This window comes from Leucopleurus acutus (assembly GCF_964270905.1).
Source record: "Leucopleurus acutus genome assembly, chromosome: 13".
Lineage (NCBI taxonomy): Eukaryota > Metazoa > Chordata > Mammalia > Artiodactyla > Delphinidae > Leucopleurus > Leucopleurus acutus.
Genome location: NC_139155.1, coordinates 64,109,821 through 64,129,416, shown reverse-complemented (window position 1 = coordinate 64,129,416; position 19,596 = coordinate 64,109,821). Strand labels below are relative to the sequence as shown.

The window sequence follows — 19,596 nt, the reverse complement described above, 5'->3', positions numbered from 1 at the left end:
GAGAAGCCCGTACACCGCAACAAAGAGTAGCCCCCGCTCGTCGCACCTAGAGAAAGCCTGTGCACAGCAATGAAGACCCAACACACCCAAAAATAAATATTTTTTTTAAAAAAAGAGGGTCCTGGGACAGAGGCAGCCGGCGCTGCAACCCTGCTCCTGGCCCGAGCAGTTGTGCGGAGGGTCAGGCGCCTCCTTCGGGAGGGGAATCAGGATGCGAGCCACAGCCTGGGCGGCCTGGGGCCAGGGCAACGCTGGAAGGGACAGATGGGGCTTCGCGGCTGAGGACACCCTGAGACGGAGCTGTTTCTATCTTGACTACAAAGCACAGCCCCTTGGATGGAGTCCCAGGCCACCCCATCCTCCTCCAAGTCCTCCCTCAGCCTGGGCAAGAGGGCCTCGGTGTCCCTCGCCCTCTGGGAGGCAAAGCAGGCTAGAGCTTCCCCAGCTCCTCTCGCCCCCTCACCACCCCCACCCCCGGCTGGGAAGAGAACGTGCCGCCTGTGGAGAGCGCGGCAGGTTCTCTGAGAAGCGTGGTACTCACTCTGCGGAGCGGCCGTGGACACGACGGCCATGCCATGGGGGGCCATCCCCGAGGTGCCAGGAGGTGGCTGCCCCGAGAGTGGCATCGGCTGCCCCATGGCCCCCAGGCCGCCCATCCCGCCCAGGGGCTGGCCGGGGCCCCGAGCAGGTAGGCCAATGCCGGCTGCTCCCGCGGCGGGCCCGCCAGTCAGGCTCTGCAGCGCATTCATAGGGTCTGCGGGGCACAGGGTGCAGCGTCTCAGGGCAGTGTCCGCCAAACCGGGCCAGGCTCCGTGGGCCATAAGGCCTTCCCGGCACACGCTTCCTCCCACCTCCAGGCTTGACACCCTCAGTGTCCCAAATGGTGAGCGGCCGGAGTCCCGGGAGTCCCCCAAGCCCCGGCCCAGCTGCATACCACACCCCAGGGGCTGGGACACCTCCTAGGCAGGGAGCACAGCCCACACCCTAGCCTAGCCTATGCCAGGTCCTGACAGACTCCAAGGGACGAGCAAGCCCTCCGTGGCAGGCGGTGGCCCCACCCCTCCTGGCCATAGGCCCCTCCTGCTGGGTGAGACACAGCTGGGAATCCAGAGAAAACAAGGGTCAAGGGCTCTTCACAGTAAGCTGAGCCTGGGGCCAGAGAAGAGGGGGCAGGAGTAGATGTCCCAGGGAGGTTACAAGTCCCCTTGTGCACCAGAAGCCCATCTTTGCTAAGTCTGGGCAGGACCCCACTGAGGAGCAGTTCTCAGGAAAGACCCCTGAGAACAAGGGTGTGTGGGAGGGGTCCGCAGATGCTCGCCAGCTGAGTGAGTAATGGCCAGGGCCTGGGGCAGGAGCCAGAGGCTCTTGTTATAACAGCAAAGAGCCACCTGCAGGCAGGTGTGGCCTGGCCGGCTCACCCTGCCACAGAACCGAATAAACACACACATTCTCCTGGCCAAGCACTCTTGATACCCACCCCCACCACCACCCCCCAGCCCTGGCTGGCCAACAATCACTGCACAAGCCAAGAGACCCCAGGCAGGTGCAGCCAGCTCGGCCAAGGCAAGCCTGGGCATGCGGCATGTGCCGCCGACAGTAAGACAAACAGCCCGCCAGGGTGGCTCCCCGCCCGGCAGTCGGAGTTTAGTTGGCCACTGGGATCTGCTAAACCCCTTCACTGGCAGCTCACTCAGCGAGACCTAGGCTAAATCAACAGGGTTCCCATGAGATAAAACCTTGAAATTAAAAAATAAAAAAGAATGACAATTCTTAACTTACAAAGAAACTTTGTAACTTAAGAAAGTGAATTCATAGTTATTCTCTAAATGCTACTACAGATTATTATGCTGAGCATAGCATTATACCATATAGTTCTCTCCCAGAGAGCTCAAAATTTTAGATAATATTCAATAATCGTGTGAGTTTTCATCATTTTTTTTTTGCGGGAGGAATGGGATGGGGTGGTATCGTCCAACTCCACGGTCACCAGGAGGAGGGTGCCTGGTGGGCCAGGAGCTGGCAGTTCTCAGGAACCCGAGGTTGTCTCTCCAGGAACTTCCTCCTCCAGTAACAGCTTAACCCCAGGCACACGCAGCACCCACCATCCCATTCCTGCTACTCTGTAGCCAAGGTTGGGAAAAACTTTAATTCCAAAAGGAGAAACTCTTACCACTGACAGAAGCTTGTGATTTCTTGTTATCTATATATAAAAGAAAAAAAAAAAAAGAAACCAAAGTAAACAAAGTTTTTCTGTAACCATATATTTCCACGCTAAGTCAGTGCTGAAGGCATTCGCCCAGAGGTCATTTGCTAACACTGAACTGACCCTGCCTAGAAACTAGACAAAACATACCTCAGAGTTTGAGTGTGTGTGTGTGTGTGTGTGTGTGTGAACATGTGTGAATACATGTATGTGTCCCACCCCTGGCAGCACTGACACACAAGGAGGCCAGGAGCGAGAGGGTGCAGAACCACCCCACGGTCAACCTGGGCCCTGGAGAACAGCCCCCAGGTGGAGGCTGGTGCTGGGTCTCCTCTAGTTCCCTCCTTCCCAGGCCGGGGCTCTTAGCACAGGCCCCAAGCCACAAACAAGAGCGCTTCAGGGATCTACGTTGGGCCCACAACACCTCCATTTTCAGCCCACTCTGGTTAGGGAGGCAGCATCCCCATTTTCTGGATGAGGAAACTGAGTCTGTCCAAGGCTGGTTAGAAGCCGGATCCAGCCAGCCCCAGGACGGGCAGGGAACTGCCACAACAGTTCCACCCTCTGCCGGGGGTGAGGCAGTTGTGGGCGCCCCCGCCAAAGGGCTTTGTGCACTGCCGTGCCAGGGCCAGCTCCCAAATGGGCCAGCCAGCCCGAAAGGCCGAGCCCTTGCCAGTACAGACGGGGTCGTGGCCAGGCTGCTCATGCCCCAGGCTTCTAGTGGCGGCTCCTCTTGTTCCAAACATCATGGGCCCTTCCCAAAGACAGCAAAGAAAGTGAAATCAAGTGAGGTTCATCTTGCTAGCCAGTCTGGTAAAAAGTTAGTGTGGAAAGAAGCAATGGCCCTGCAAGGACTCTGGGGTCCCCAATGTCTCCCTCTGAGATGAGTGACGCTGACGCCACAGCTGTCTCAACAGCCACAGGGAGCAGCCACCCCATGGACAGGCTGCGTGGGAGGAACCTGCCTCCTGTGGTCACACCACTGCAGGCCGGCAGGAGGCGCTGTGGCTGTAACCACGGCCCACCCCCCACCGCCCCCCACCCACCGCGCAGCGGCCAGCGGCCCTGAGCGGCCCTGGAGAAGAGGAACTGGGATGCTGTGGGGCTGGGCCCTCACCAGGGCAGGGAGTGCAGGGTGGCGCTGAGAAAGCTGGCCCCAGAAGCTTCCAGCCTGACGGGAACACAGTTAGGTCCAGCCTCCATGGGTCAAAAAAACCAGGCATCAGGGAAGGAAGTGTCTATTCCAGGGTGGACTTTGCTTATTCAGGAACTGCCTAGAGATCAAAGCAGCAGTCCTTCAAAAAGGGAGATTAAGCAGACAAGCAAAAAGAGCAGTCCAGCCCAGACCACTTGGACACTAACATCTCCATTAGGCCACAATCAGCATGTTTCAGGCTGAGGCTCTGGGAGGATGGGAAACATGGAATCAAATGCGAAGCCATGAAGAACTTCCCAGAAAGCAGGCGCTGTCCACAGACATCCTGCCTCAGGCACTGGGGCCGCGACTGGCCGGGCTCTCACGGCGACCACAACCACCCAGAGATGTGATGTTTTACTTACGGATGTCTCGAAAATGGATAATGAGCCTGGCCACGAGAGAAAGGTATTCATCCTAAAAGCAAAAACAGGAAGCAGTTTAATCCCAGACGCAGAAGTGAGGCCGAGTGACGCCCCTTCCCGCCCTGGCCCTGCTGCGTTCCTCCTGAAGGCAAGGATGGCAGCCATCCCCGTCTGTCTGTCCCTGTCTGTCTGTCTTCGCCAGCTTGGCTTGGCCTCCTCTGGAATCCATCCCTCTGGGAAAGGCCGGCAGAGCTCGGCTACCACAGAACAACAAAAGGCACAAAGAAACAGAAAACCAAGAAGGTACCAAGACACTAGAAGACGCTGCTCCCCCGCCCTGCTGTAAACCCTGGTGAGGGTCACGGGGGGGCTCAGGCACCCGTCTTTCTGCAGAGGGGCTGGCCCGGGGTCACAGGGCATCTCAGAAGTAGACACAGGAGGGCCGCTTTTGTCTTTGCTCCATTTGTACCAAAGTACTTTCGCTTTTCACACCGGCCTGTTGCTTTTCCACTGCTGACGTCATATTTGCATGCAAATCTGGCTGGGAGCCCTGGCTGTGCTTTCCCCAGCTCCCACTGATCTGAATTCACTGCACGGCCCAGGGAGAGGGCACAGTGCCGCTCAAGGAAGCAGGTGAAGGCCACTGCCCAGGGCCCTCTTGGTTCTCGCTGTGTTTCTGGAACCTCCCAGCAGGGCCTGCCTTCCACCATTTGTCCTCTTTGTAACCAAGGACACTCACTCCAGGGGTTCCAGGGAAATCACTACTGTGAGTTTGTCTTGGGGTCAAAGAAGGGATGTTCGTAACTAAAATCTTATTTCAGAGAAGCTGGACCATCTTTCTGGCAAGGCAGGCAGAAAGGGCAGAGCTTTCACCCCGCCTGCTCACTTGACCCCCGCCTAAGTCACCATGACACTGAGTCCACTCAACAGCAGCCAGAGGAGACGACCCCCGCAGCCCAGGACCCACCACAGGGGACAACTCGTGAGCCTGGGACAGACAGTGAACCTGCCGTCACGAGAATACCTCCAAGGGAAACACATGAAGGGGGCCTCAGATGAATGTTAACAACATAAGCACACTTTGTAACCCCCATCAGCCCTCATTGATCTCAAACTTCACCCACCACTGTTTTCTCAGCCATGGAATCAGCAGAGGAGAACGTGGGGGAAAGGCCCAGGGAGGCCACGGGGCAGGTACCAAAGGACAGGACACATGGGAGATGTGTTCAACACTCCCCCTCCCAATGCCCCCCACAAATTTCTGGGAGGAAAAGATCCCACCGATCACCTGATCAGGCTGGTCCTTGAAGGACAACAGGGTGGTGAGTGGGGCACAAGGAAAGTGGAGGCTAAAGGAAGCTCCGAAATGAGGTGGCCAAGGACGGGGAGCTTGCCAGGTCAAGAGCTGACGTCTCAGTAAGGCCTTGGCCATCTTTTGGGTTGGAGAAATCTTAAAAGAATTTGTTGAGCTTTTTCTACTTCCATAAAAGGTGAAGCAAGAGGAAGCAGGTTTAAAAAGCAACCAGATCATTAAAAAGTCCACAAACAACAAATGCTGGAGAGTTTGGAGAAAAGGGAACTCTCCAACACTGTTAGTGGGAATGTAAACTGATGCAGCCGCTATGGCAAACAGTATGGAGGTTCCTCAAAAAACTAAAAATAGAATTACCATATGATCCTGCAATCCCACTCTTGGGCATATATCCGGAGAAAACTCTAATTCAAAAATATACGTGCACCCCTATGTTCACATCAGCACTATTTACAACAGCTAAGACATGGAAGCACCTAAGTGTCCACTGACAGATGAATGGATAAAGAGGATGTAGTATGTATATATACAATGGAATATTACTCAGTCATAAAAAAGAATGAAATAATGCCATTTGCAGCAACATGGATGGACCCAGAGATTGTTATACTAAGCGAAGTAAGTCAGACAAATACCATATGGTATTACTTATATGTGGAATCTAAAATATGATAAATGAACTTATCTATGAAACAGAAACAGACTCATGGACATAGAGAACAGAGTTGTGGTTGCCGGGGGTGGGGGGTGCTAGGGGAGGGATGGACCGGGAGTTTGGGGTTAGCAGATGCAAACTATTATATACAAGGTATAGCACAGGGATCTATATTCAATATCCTGTGATAAACCATAATAGAAAATATACATATGTATAACTGAATCACTTTGCCGTAAGGAAAAAACACAACATTGTAAATCAACTATACTTCAGTTATAAAACAAAACAAAACAAAACCAGCAACCAGATATTTTACTCCGACACAAGATACAGTAAATGGGGCTCAGGAGCATGTCCCCGAAGCCCTTGGCACAGAACCAGGACCGAGTGCTTGGAGCCAGGTGGGCACAAGGCACCCAGGGTCTGCGCCCACTGAGGCTGCCCACAGCCCAGTGCAGCAGAGGCTCTGGGGACCAGACCAGCATGAGGAGGCCTGAAGGGGACAGAGGGGGGCAGCAACCACCTGACAAGAGAAGCGGGCACAGGGAGTGGTCAGTCACACTGCCACCAAGGGGCGCTCCTGTGGGTAAATACATCACGCAGCACGTTGAGGGTAGAGTGCTTCAGGCCTGCTGATTTGATCCTCCTCTGACTCCCCAGGGCACCTGCCTTACTCTATGTCTAGATTGGCTTCCCTGGGCGTGAGAGTTCCCAGTCTCCATGCAGACAGAGAGGTTATGACCCCTCTTCTGCTCCAAGGCACCCCCGCTCCAGGACAGTCCCAGAAATGGGCCAAGGAGCGTGTACCTCTCTTATCTTCACTCCACCTTTATCATCTCCCCCTCCTGACAGCAAAAATACAAGCATCCAGGCTGGGTACGGCCAGAGCACAGCAGTGACAGCTCACATGCCGCACTGACTCCGGGCCAGGCACAGCTCTGAATGCTTTACAAATAATTAACACACTCAATTCTTCCAACTGCCCAGTGAGGCAGGTACTACTAGCGGGCTGGTTTGCAGGTGAGAAGACAGAAATGTGGGAAAAAAGCTTCCTGCAGTTTATACACTTTGTCTAACCTGTACAAGTCTTGCATGAGGGCCTGACAGCAAAGGTGGAGGACGAATCCCCTCATGGATGTGGAGGGAGCAACAGGAAGGACACACATGCTCCAGGTAAGATGCCACAGGCCACACACTAGATGCTACACTGTTATACCTTTTGTATAAGACTCGGGGAATCTGAACATGTATATTTGCTTTATATCTGCAAAAAGAAATGCTGCAGATCAACAATTAAATCCCCAGAGGTATCAGGAAGTAGCCTGGAAATGAAACTTCCCACCCTGTTATACAGCTTTCACATTGGAAGTATGTAATCTTTTACCAAATTGAAGACAAAGCCAAATCAAAAGAAAAAAGTACAGGGACTTCCCTGGTGGTAGAGTGGTTAAGAATCCGCCTGCCAATGCAGGGGACACGGGTTCGAGCCCTGGTCTGGGACGATCCCACATGCCGCGGAGCAACTAAGCCCGTGCGCCACAACAACTGAGCCTAGAGCCCACAAGCCTCAACTACTGAAGCCTGCGTGCCTAGAGCCCATGCTCCGCAATGAGAAGCCACCGCAATGAGAAGCCCGCGCGCTGCAACGAAGAGTAGCCCCGGCTCACCACAACTAGAGAAAGCCCGCGTGCAGCAACAAAGACCCAACGCAGACAAAAATAAAAAAAAAAAGTACAATTCCTAAAAATGCAAAACCAACCAAACATATGAGCTGATACCAAGTTGGTGTCAGAATCATAGGGAAAAGAGTTCCTTTGATTGCTCATTTTAAAAAACAAAAAGCAAACAAAACAAAACAAAAATATGTCCTTAGGGGAAGCGGTACATTTTAAGTACACATAGAGCTGTAAAGAAATCTTAAACTTCATTCCACATTTTGTTATTTGCTACTAATATTAGTGCTAATATTGGTCTGTTTATTCTGAAAGTATTTTAGAGTAATTATGCCAATGACATTAGAAGACAAGATATTCACAAAAGAGAGAAGATACATGTTTAAAATAAAAGTAAAACCCTGTAATTGGAAATATCAATGTGAAATTATGGGGTTTTGAGGTTGTTGTTTCAAAAACATATGACTCCTTAGCTCTGTTCACAAAAAAGCGCAGAAGCCGTGAGCAGCCCCATGCCCACACTGCAAGCCCCAAGTACCATTTCACCCTTGAAAAGGAACAGGGCTCCTTAGAGCAACAGCTGATTCTGGGCCAAGATGCAAGCAAGCTACAAAAGACTAAGGGGTTGTGACAGGGGCCCCAAGGGGTCAGGAATGTGCCTCTGAGCAGCCACTGGGGACACATCAAAATGAACGGCTGCAAGGCCTGAAACTCGCTTGATGCAGAGCCATGCTCACAACACCACTCACAGGAAGAGAAGCAGCCTCACCCCACCCCCAGGCCCCGGCACTTGCCCCTGGGTACCAAGGGCAGCAATTCCACAAGACAGTCAATACTCCTGACGGTCCCGAACAGGCTGTGTTTCAAGCAACCAAGTAGCACTGGTGGATGAAAGAAAACCTTTCCTGGCAAGACAATTCCATCTAATAAATGTGGAAGAAAAGCCAGAATTCAGGACAAGTACCAGTTTGCAACGCCCAGTTAAATGATGGAATCATCAGCTGACAAGTGGATGGGAAACTTCATAAAAGAGTCAGACTGTCACTCTCCCAACTCCTGATCAACTGTGGCCTTGTGGGAAAATCAAGACACCCAGAAATATATACAATATATACAAATATAAGGCACCACCTCCAATGCCTTCTTGCTAACAAGACCCCTGCATACTGTGCTCTTTTGATCGAACACCTGGTTCACAAGAAATAAGGGGCAGGCAAGAGGGTTCACAAGAAATAAGGGGCAGGCAAGAGGGAGCCAGGCCACAGGGAATACTGTTGGTGGGAACACGCATGGTAAACACTCTGTTACTGAGGACTCAAAGGAAGAAAAGGAGCTGGTCAGAAAGCTCATGTCATCTTAGAGAATACAGATGTCATCAGGAACAGAATGCTGGGAAAAAGGTGAATGTTAAAAGTGTTTCTGGTGAGGGCTCAGGGGAAAGAGGAACGTGTGATTGGAAACAAGAGCACAGAGAACCCCTGTCATACAGTGTCCAAAAGTCTAGCTGAATCGTACCCTAGTTGAGAGGAAGGCAGACCTTGTAAGCAATGAACCTGGATATTTGGCTGAGTAGACTTCCAAACAAAGTGTGGAAGGTCTGGCCTGCTTTCTTCTTTTTTTTTAAAAAAATTATTTATTTATTTATTTTTGGCTGCGTTGGGTCTTCGTTGCTGCACACAAGCTTTCTCTAGTTGTGGCGAGCAGGGGCTACTCTTTGTTGCAGTGCACGGGCTTCTCATTGCAGTGGCTTCTCTTTTTTGCAGAGCACGGGCCCTAGAGCACGCGGGCTTCAGTAGCTGTGGCATGTGGGCTCAGTAGTTGTGGTGCACAAGCTCAGTAGTTGTGGCGCACGGGCTTAGTTGCTCCGCGGCATGTGGGATTTTCCCGGACCAGGGCTCGAACCTGTGTCCCCTGCACTGGCAGGCGGATTCTTAACCACTGCGCCACCAGAGAAGTCCTGGCCTGCTTTCTTCTTGTTGCTTACAGTGAAATTGGGAGTAAAGAAAGAAACTGAGGGAAGAACCGTTAAGCATAAAGGAACCTGGACTTGGTTTCGGAAATTCCCAGGCTATTCAGATTACAAAGAAACACTCAAATTAGGAGATTCACTGTAGGAATGTGTGCTCTGGAGAGAAGGCTGAGGGTGTGGTTGCACAGACTATGCTAGTGCCAAAGAGATCAGGCGTGTGATGAATCCTCTCAGTCGTCTCACAGATGCCAGGAATAGGGATGAAATTACAGGGATGAAACATCTGTGGGGAAACCTTCTGTCTGATGGCATGAATATGTCACATATTCACGGTTTAGAGCGTCATACCAGCAGAAACACTGCCAGTTTAGACTAAAAGGGAGAGACTGGATGAAATTTTAAAAGGGTGTCAGACTCCCAAAGTCAACAGGCAGGAAACAGGCTGGTAAAACTACTGGCTACAAACATGACCACCGGGGAGAGCCTTGGGCCAAGAGGCCAAAGCCATGAGTCCAGAGACTGTAGCCTCCAAGTCTGTGGGAATTTGTCCAGCAGCTACAGGAAACTAATACACTGCCTCTATAGATTGGCCTATTCTGGGCATTTTATACAAATGCATCATACAATACGTGCTCCCTTGTGACTATTTCACTACACTTATCGTGATGTTTTCAAGGTTCATCTGTGTTGTACCATGTATCAATACTTCAGTCCATTATACGGCCAGATAACAGTCCATTATACAGACACACCACATTTTCTTTATCCACTCATCAGCTGATAAACATTTGGGTGTTCCAACTTTCTGGCTATTATGAGTGATGCTATGAGTATTTCTGCACAAGTTCTGTGCATATATGGTAACTCTGTTTAATTTCTGAGGAATCACCACACTGTTTTCCACAGTGGCTGCTCCACTATACATTCCTTCCAGCAACGTATGAGGTGCCAATATCTCACCAATACTTATCATCTTTTTTTATTATAGCCATCATGAGTGTGACGTTGTATCTCACTGTGGTTTCGATTAGCCTTTCCCTAAGGACTAGTGATACTGAGCATCCTTTCATGTGCTTCTTGACCATTTGTACTGGGCTGGCCAAAATAGTTCCTTTGTTTTTTGGTTTTTTTTTTTTTTTTTTTTTGCGGTATGCGGGCTTCTCACTGTTGTGGCCTCTCTCGTTGTGGAGCACAGGCTCCGGATGCGCAGGCTCAGCGGCCATGGCTCACGGGCCTAGTCGCTCCGCGGCATGTGGGATCTTCCCAGACCGGGGCACAAACCCGTGTCCCCTGCATCGGCAGGTGGACTCTCAACCACTGCGCCACCAGGGAAGCCCTTTGGTTTTTAAGTAAAAATAAAGACACATTTTTTACTTTCACCAAGAACTTTATTGAACAATGTATTCACCACTTTGTCCCACTACCTTCTGCCATTTTTCAGGCAACTTCAAAATTCCATCTTCCCAAAACTTTTTATTTATTTAAAAAAAAATTTTTTGGGCTGCATTGGGTCTTCATTGCTGCACACGGGTTTTCTCTAGTTGCGGCAAGCGGGGGTTACTCTTTGTTGAGCAGGCTTCTCATTGCGGTGGCTTCTCTTGTTGCAGAGCACAGGCTCGAGGCACATGGGCCACAGTAGTTGCGGCAGGCGGGCTCAGTAGTTGCAGCAGGCAGGCTCTAGGGCGCGCAGGCTTCAGTGGTTGTGGCACGCAGACTCAGCAGTTTGGCACGCGGGCTCTAGAGCGCAGGCTTAGTAGTTGTGGCACATTTACTTAGTTGCTCTGTGGCATGTGGGGTCTTCCCAGACCAGAGATCAAACCCATGTCCCCTGCATTGGCAGGAGGATTCTTAACCACTGCACCACCAGGCAAGTCCCTCAAAACTTTTTAACTTTTTGAGCAAAGAACTGTTCTAGGTGTCTTTTACAGTCTTCCAGGGAATTGACATTGTTTCCATTAAGAGAATTTTGTAAAGACTGAAATAAATGTAAATCCAAAGGTGCAAATGTCTGGTGAATACGGCGGATGAATCAGAACTTCCCAGCCAAGGTGTAACAGTTTTTGCCTGGTCATCAAAGAAACATGAGGTCTGGCGTTATCGTGATGGAAGATTATGCGTTTTCTGTTGACTAATTCTGGACGCTTTTCATTGAGTGCTGCTTTCAGTTGGTCTAATTGGGAGCAGTACTTGGAATTAATCGTTTGGTTTTCCAGAAGTAGCTCATAATAGAGAACTCCCTTCCAATCCCACCATATACACAACATCACCTTCTTTGGATGAAGACCAGCCTTTGGTGTGGTTGGTGGTGGTTCATTTCGCTTGCCCCACTGATCTCTTCCATTCTACATTATTGTACAGTATCCACTTTTCATCCCGAAGCAATTTGTTTTAAAAACAAAATGTTTGGGCTTCCCTGGTGGCGCAGTGGTTGAGAGTCCGCCTGCCGATGCAGGGGACACGGGTTCGTGCCCCGGTCTGGGAAGATCCCACGTGCCGCGGAGCGGCTGGGCCGGTGAGCCATGGCCGCTGAGCCTGCGCATCCGGAGCCTGTGCTCCGCAATGGGAGAGGCCACAGCAGTGAGAGGCACGCGTACCACCAAAAAAAAAAGAACAAAAACAAAAACAAAAAAAACCACCAAAAAACAAAAAAACCGTTTTCACTACGTTTAAATGGAGAATCACATGTGGAAATATGGTCAAGAAGGTTTTCTTTTGCTTAACTTACGTGGAACCGAAACATCAAAGCGATTAACATAACCAAGCTGATGCAAATGATTTTCAACGCTTGATTTGGATATTTTGAGTATGTCAGCTATCTCCTGCATGGTATAACATTGATTGTTCTCAATTAATGTCTCAGTTTGATCGCTATCAACTTCAACTGGTCTACCCGACCGTGGAGCATCGTCCAGCAGGAAATCCCCAGCATGAAACTTCACAAACCACTTTTGACACGTTTGATCAGTCACAGCACCTTCTCCATACACTGCACAAATCTTTTTTTGCATTTCAGTTGCATTTTTACCTTTCTTGAAGTAATAAAGCATAATAAAACAATTTAAAAAATGTTTTCTTCCATCTTCAATATTAAAATGGCTACACAAAAATTCTCCAATTTTGTTAATTTTTTTTTAAATGCACACTGATATGACAGCTGTCACAATACAATCTAACAAAATTGTTTTGAAGGAAGTTAAAGACAACTAAGCGCTACTAGAGCCATCTTACGGGAAAAAAACGAATGAACTTTTTTAGCCAACCCAATATATCTTCTCTGGAGAAATGTCTATTCAAGTTCTTTGCCCATTTTTGAATTAGGTTGTTTGGTTTCTTTTGTTGTTGTTTTTGAGTTGCAGTTCTTTATATAATCTGATACCAGTCCCTCATCAGATATCATCAGATATTTGATTTGCAAATATTTTCTCCCATTCCATAGGCTGTCATTTTACTCTCTTGATGGTATCCTTTGATGCACAATAGTGTTTAATTTTGATGAAGTCAAATTAATCTATGTTTTCTTTTGTTGCTTGTGCTTTTGGTGTCACATGTAAGAAACCATTGCCTAATCTGAGGTCACAAAGATTCATGCCTATATTTTCTTCTAAAAATTTTAGTTTTAGAACTTCCCTGGTAGCGCAGTGGTTAAGAATCCGCCTGTAAAAGCAGGGGACACAGCTTCAAGCCCTGGTCCCACAGGAAGATCCCACATGCCGCGGAGCAACTAAGCCCGTGCGCCACAACTACTGAGCCTGTGCTCTAGAGCCCGCGAGCCACAACTACGAGCCTACACGCCTAGAGCCCATGCTCTGCAATGAGAAACCTCCGCAATGAGAAGCCCGCGCACCTCAACGAAGAGGAGCCCCAGCTCACCACAACTAGAGAAAGCCTGTGCACAGCAATGAAGACCCAATGAAGCCAAAAATAAATAAAAAATAAAAGTTTAACAGTTTTAGCTCTTAGGTCTTTGATCCATTTTGAGTTAATGCTGGTATATGGTATGAGACTGGGGTCCCACCTCAATATCATACATGTGATAATCCAGCAGATGTCCCAGCACCATTTGTTCTTTTCCAAGATTGTTTTGGCTATGCTGGGTCCCTTGAGTTTCCTTAGCATCATTTTGTCAGTTTCTACAAAGTCTGTTAGAAACTTTTCTTCATACTTGAAAAATGTATCAATTCCCAGAGCAGGTGCTCCAGAGCCAGTGTTCTCAGCAACATGGGACCTTTGGTAAGTATTGTGTTGTGATTCACGTATTTTAAAATTTTACCCTTATACATTATAAAATATTTTAAACATACAAAAATTAAATAATAAAACAAATGACAGTGGGTTCCTTACCCAGTTTAAATTAAAAAATAAGATCGAAAGAAAGCAAGCTAGCTCCCCATGCTACTGCTGATTTGCCCCACACCTCGTGTTCTTCACAGCTGAACTGGAGAAAGTCACGAGGACTACACGGAGTGTCTGTACTCTCTCAGCTCCTCAGTACATGCTAGTGAAAATGGAGCGACTGAAAACCAAAGAAGTAGAATTTCCAAGGAGGCCTCCGAGCAAGCACGCCGACGCCGGGTAGTGGAGGAGGAGGCCTGGCTGTCACCCCGCAAACAGCAGAGGGCAGGAGCACAGCCCTGGACCTGTCAAAACTGGCCACACCAAGGCCTATCTAGCAGGTCCCAGCAGTTTTTCAGAAAATAATAGTCTTTTCATGCGGCACAAGTGTGCTTTTCTCCTCCAATAGCTGTCCCTGATTAAACAAAGATGGCAGAAGATGTATTCGGTTTCATTCAAAAGGCCAACCCTGGCCTTGCAAGGTCCGTAAAAAGGGCTGAAGGTTGGAGAGTGTCTCCTTCATCAGACGTGCACGGCCTCTTCCCGCTCTCCCCAGGCTGTGCTCTTGCCCTCTTATTCCAGCAGCTGCTTGTGCCCCTCAGCCCTCCTCTAATTAGCCTCCAGGTCGCTTCCCAGTTCTGATGTTCTCGGCCTCCTGGTCCCTGGGTTTCACCTTGGCCCCCACCGTGGGGACTCAGCGTTTACAGCTGTAAACCAGAGACATGCACTACTTCTGCATAATACTATACAACGTGCAAAACAGTTGATGTGTGTTTAACATATAAACTTAATTTAAAAACAACCAAGTGATAAGTACATGTTCAGCAATGCACCCAGCTGTAATAAGCCTCTCTATGCACTGCAGCTGTGGGTGCCAACGCAGAGGTCCTGGGATCCCTGGCTGTGCTCTCATCCAGCAGATGCCATACCTTCATGAATCTGCAGAGTGCTTAGAGCTGCTATTATTATACCACCCACCACCCCCAGGGAAAGTGGTTTCTGCCTTGAGGCAGAGAGCAGTCCCACCTGCAGGAATTCAGATGTTAAGAATTAAAGTGGGTGTTTGGGTGTCTTTTGCTTTGCTAGATGGGGGGAAGTAGCACAAGTAGCAAAGAGGGTAGGCTCCTACCCCACACCCCCAGGATGTGTGACCTCCTGGGCAAGTTACCTGGCATCTGTGTGCCTGAGCCTCCTCATCTGCATCCTGGGGAGAGCAGCACTGTACCTGCTTCACGGGCCTTACAAGGCGACATCACATCACTTTAGAGGGAGCAATGGGGCCTGGCCGTTAGACCCAGGGCCAGCCCCTGACAGAATGGGAAGAGCTTTAACTCTGGGTGCTAACACCACACTGGAAGCATGCACCAACCAGGCAATCTGGAGCTGGTGGTCTTTTAGACAAGAGTGCTCAAGGTCTTCCTTGCCCGGGCTGTATACCAGGCAGCCTGAGGTGCCCATGGATGACCTGGTTTCCTTTAGGGTGGACACCTCTGGACCCACCTGCTTGCCAGGATTCCAAGAGAAGGTTAGCCCCTTTTCCATGACCTCCTCTGCCTCCCGGACCCTCCTGGAGTCTAAAAACAGAAATCACTCTTCTGTATCCTTTTCTTTGCTCTGGGTCCCACCTTTTACATTCTTTCACAGTCATTCTAATGGGGTCTCAGGCGGGAGGGGCAAGTAACAAGCGTGCCAGCTGCCACCTGACTGGAGAGTCCCTCCGGAGCCCCACCCTGGAGGAAAGGTCTCACCGCATGACAGGGCCCAAGGCTCCATGTGGGGCTTGAGCAGGACTAATAAGCTGGACATCGGACAGCAGTGTCCAAGCAGAAAGTCTGTCTCTAAAAATGACATAGGAAACTTCCCAGACCTCTCTATAAATACCTCTCTTCCAAATAGTCAGGGCCTCCTCTTGAAGTTAGGGATTTAGAACCAGCCTGACCAAAGGAAATGCAACTGAAATTGCTAAGGTGTGGTGTGGGCTGCAGTAAGGAGAGGCAAGGACAGTGACGGGGGCTGTTGTGCTGTCAGTCGCCCCCTCGGGATGGAAGACTTATTCCCCAGCTGCTGGGAGGGTCTCTGGGGTGGCCAGTCTCCAAGATGGCAGCTAACAACCGCTGGCCTCCTTGGATGCACAGGCCACAGCGCACAGAGAAGGTGGAGGCGACTCCCTCCCCAGACTCCACACTGGCCTTAGGACTTGCTGTGACCCAGAGATGTTCTAGGACTTCAGGGGACTGACAGCTTCCACGTCCCCTGCCTTGGAAGCCAGCCACTGTGCCGTAACGAAGCCCGGGCTATGCTGCTGGAGACACCAGGTGGCTGCCAGCTGAATGTGGCTGCACCGAGGTCACCAGTGAGACCAGAAGAATGGCCAGCCAGGCAGTTCCAATCATCCCAATCCTGACCCACAGAATCAGGACAGATACCAACTATTGCTCTAGGCCACTACATTTTGCAGTAGTTCCTTATAAAGCAATAGACAACAAATAATACTGGACCAACAAGTTGTGTATTTCGAAAGTTGAAATAATTCAATAAGCCCTCACCAAGGTTCTTATCTCCCAAATATCTTCAAATAATGTATCTAATAATAATGAGTTCTTACAATCTAGCAATAAAAAGACCAACAACTCAATTTTAAAATGGGCAAAGGATTTGAATAAGCATTTCTCCAAAGAAAATATACAAATGACCAATAAACACAGTAAGTCATCTGGGAATGCAAATCAAAACCACAATTAGATACCACTTCACACTCATTATGATGGCTATAATAAAAAAAAAAAACAGTAGCAAGTATTGATGAGGAATGGAGAAACTGGAACCTCATACACTCCTAGAGGGAATGTAAAATGGTGCAGCTGCTTTGAAAACAGTCTGGCAATTCCTCAAAAGGTTAAATACAGAGTTACCATCTGATTCAGCAGTTCCTTTCCTAGGTATACAGGAAAGAGAAATGGAAACATATGTCCCCAGGAAAGTTTGCAAACAAATGTTCATAGCAGCATTATTATAACAGCCAAAAAGTGGAAACGCTCCAGATGTCCATAAACTGGTGATGGATAAATAAAATATGGTACCTCCATATAATGGAATATTATTTGGCAATAAAAAGGAATAAAGTACATGCTACAACATGGTTCATGGGTGAACATTAAAAATATTATGCTAAGTGAAAGAAGCCAGTCACAGAAACATATATTTTATGATGCATTTATATGAAAAGTACAAAATAAGCAAATCTATAGCAACAGAAAGCAGGTAAGTGGTTGCCTAGGACTGAGGGTTGAGGGAAAATGGCGAGTGCTGGCTAACGGATATAGAGATTCTTTAGAAAATGCTCTAGGGAGTACCCTGGGGGCCTAAGTGGTTAGGATTCCGGGCTTTCACTGTCATGGCCCATGTTCAATCCCTGGAGGGGGAACTGAGATCCCATAAACTGCAAGGTGTGGCCAAAGAAAAAGAAAATGCTCTAAAATGGATTGTGGTGATGGCTGCACAACTCTGTGAAGATCCTAAAAGACCAACCACTGAACTGTACACTTTAAATTGGTGAATTGTACAGTATATGAATTAGAGCTCAATAAAGTTGCTATAAAAAAAGAATATAACACTTACCATTTTCTATGTCCACAGCACGAGCCTGCCCACCTCAGTGCACGGGCTTCTGCTGCTCGTCCTCCACCTACTTGTGCTCACAAACACATGCTGGTGTGCTCTGACCTCCAAGCCCAGGCTGTACACATGGTTTCTGTTTTGGAAGCTGCACTCTCCGGCCAATCATCTCTACCTTTCCATTTCAGAAAATGTTTACCTCATCTAAACACTCAAACCAGGCTAAGTTTCCCCAACGGACCTCTGTACGTCTTGACAGTTGGTTTACCTAAACCTGGATCCAACCATAAATAGCATCTGCTTTTGATTCTTTCTTTTCTCTTCCTTTTTTTAAAAAAATTTATCTATTTATGTATTTCTTTTTGGCTGCATTGGGTTTTCGTTGCTGCGTGCGGGCTTTCTCTAGTTGCAGTGAGTGGGGGCTACTCTTCGTTGCAATGCGTGGGCTTCTCATTGTGGTGGCTTATCTTGTTGCAGAGCACAGCCTCTAGATGCACGGGCTTCAGCAGTTGCAGCACACAGGCTCAGTGTTTGCGGTGTGCAGGCTCAAGAGCGCAGGCTCAGTAGTTGTGTCGCACAGGCTTAGTTGCTCCACGGCATGTGGGATCTTCCCGGACCAGGGCTCAAACCCGTGTCCCCTGCATTTGCAGGCGGATTCTTAACCACTGCGTCACCAGGGAAGTCCCTGTTTCTGATTCTTGACACACAGTAGGTCTTAGAGCTCCAGCACCACGCTCGGGCATCAGGTGCTCGGCAGAGCTGGTGCAGGAGACACAGCCCGCCCTGCACGAGCCAGGTAACCCAGACAAGCCGCTTGCTTCTTTGTGCCTGTTCTGTTTCATTTCTACGAGCAGCTCTACCCCAAGGCAGATGACAGGAGGTGGTCACGTGAAGCCCGTGGTGATGCCCAGTTCACGTGAGAGCTCACACAGGAAACCCGCCCCAACCACTCCACCAGTGAAGTTCCCAAGCATCGTCCTCACCAAAGCCTCGCCCTCCACGAGCATCACCTGCATCATTTAACAAAAGGGGACAGGAACCCTTCTGGGCCCACCTGTCAGGGCCCTGACCCACAGGAGAGCTGAGCCTGAGGACAGAGAGGTTCTTACTCAGAGCACCGTCCACAGGAACCACCGGGGCCTGAGGGAGCGCCCTACAGGATTCACGGGAGCTGACCATGAATGGGGGTGCCAACAGCAAGGTCTGGGGTCAGAGGCTGCGCCTGCATCCTGGATGCCCACCCAATCCCCTCCCGCACCTATACCACAAACACAGGATCTTCCCACAGAATGCCACCCAACAGTGAGCAGCCACCCCGTCCCCATGGCCTGGCACCCTGCCCTCCAGCAGCGTCCCCACTGGGAGCCACCCCCCAGGGCCTTACCCGGGTCTTGGCCTTCAGAAACACGTGGCTCTCCATGTCCTTGCTGGATTTACTGTGGGCCACACCAGCCTTCCTCATGGCATCCTCTCTGGAACACAAAGGAGGAGAGATGTTGACACAGGCTCCCTGGCCAGCAGGCCCATGGATGTGGCCTGGCCCACCAGCCTGGTTGAGGCCCAGGAGAGGCACGAAGTGGGGGACTCTCAGCACAGCGATGAAAGGCAGCTGAGCAAAGGAGAAGGCGGGCAGCGCCACGAGAAGGAAGGAACAGGAAAGGCGGTCACCATGAAACAAAGGAGCCACCCCGCTTGAGCGGGCAGAGGGGCCAGGCCCAGAGGCTCCTCACAACCAGCACATTAAACAACAGGGCGTCCAGCTGGCCTCCATTTCCTGCCCTCTACGTGACCTGAGCCCCCACCCAACTCTGGCGTCAAGAGCAGTGGGACCCTTGCTCTGGAAGCCTCCTCTGCTGGAAAAAAGGGGCCATGCCAGTCACCTCTCAGTTCCTCCCAAGGCAAAGGTCCCTGTGTCGGACATGCAGCTCCTCCCAGTGGGACCAAGGAGATGAGCGCGACCTCAACAACTTCCAGCTGGGGGCAGGAGACCACACAAATGCCAACACATGCATGGCAAGAGACGGAATGTGACCCCAGGTTTTCATCACATGATGCTCTGCTGCACATGGCTAAGCCCGAGCTCCTCTGGATGGTAGCACACATTCCCCCACCCCCACCCCGCCCCCAGACGAAGGTAAGGATAGGTGCGCATTTGTTAGAAAGGAAGGAGCACATCAGGCTCAGGTCCACAAGCCTGGCCCCTCTGCTCACAGCCCGCCTTCTTCTCCACAGGATGGGTCTCCCGACCTGTCTTCCCAGCGCTGGGCTCACTGA

The 19,596-nt window shown here is 49.9% G+C and overlaps 1 protein-coding gene across 4 annotated transcripts in view; it reads right to left on the bottom strand.

Moving 5' to 3' along the window:
* The window catches only part of MED15 (mediator complex subunit 15), a gene marked incomplete at its 5' end in the record, with an annotated part of 61,352 nt that overhangs the window by 17,656 nt on the left and 24,100 nt on the right, over positions 1–19,596 (bottom strand). For 2 of the 4 annotated variants that reach the window (XM_082853276.1, XM_082853277.1), the window contains 4 exons: positions 542–754; positions 2,171–2,200; positions 3,764–3,815; positions 18,707–18,794. In XM_082853276.1, coding sequence (XP_082709402.1) covers positions 542–754; positions 2,171–2,200; positions 3,764–3,815; positions 18,707–18,794 — 383 coding nt within the window. The remainder of the gene's footprint in view (positions 1–541; positions 755–2,170; positions 2,201–3,763; positions 3,816–18,706; positions 18,795–19,596) is intronic. The other 2 variants (XM_082853278.1, XM_082853279.1) reach the window with 1 other exon arrangement.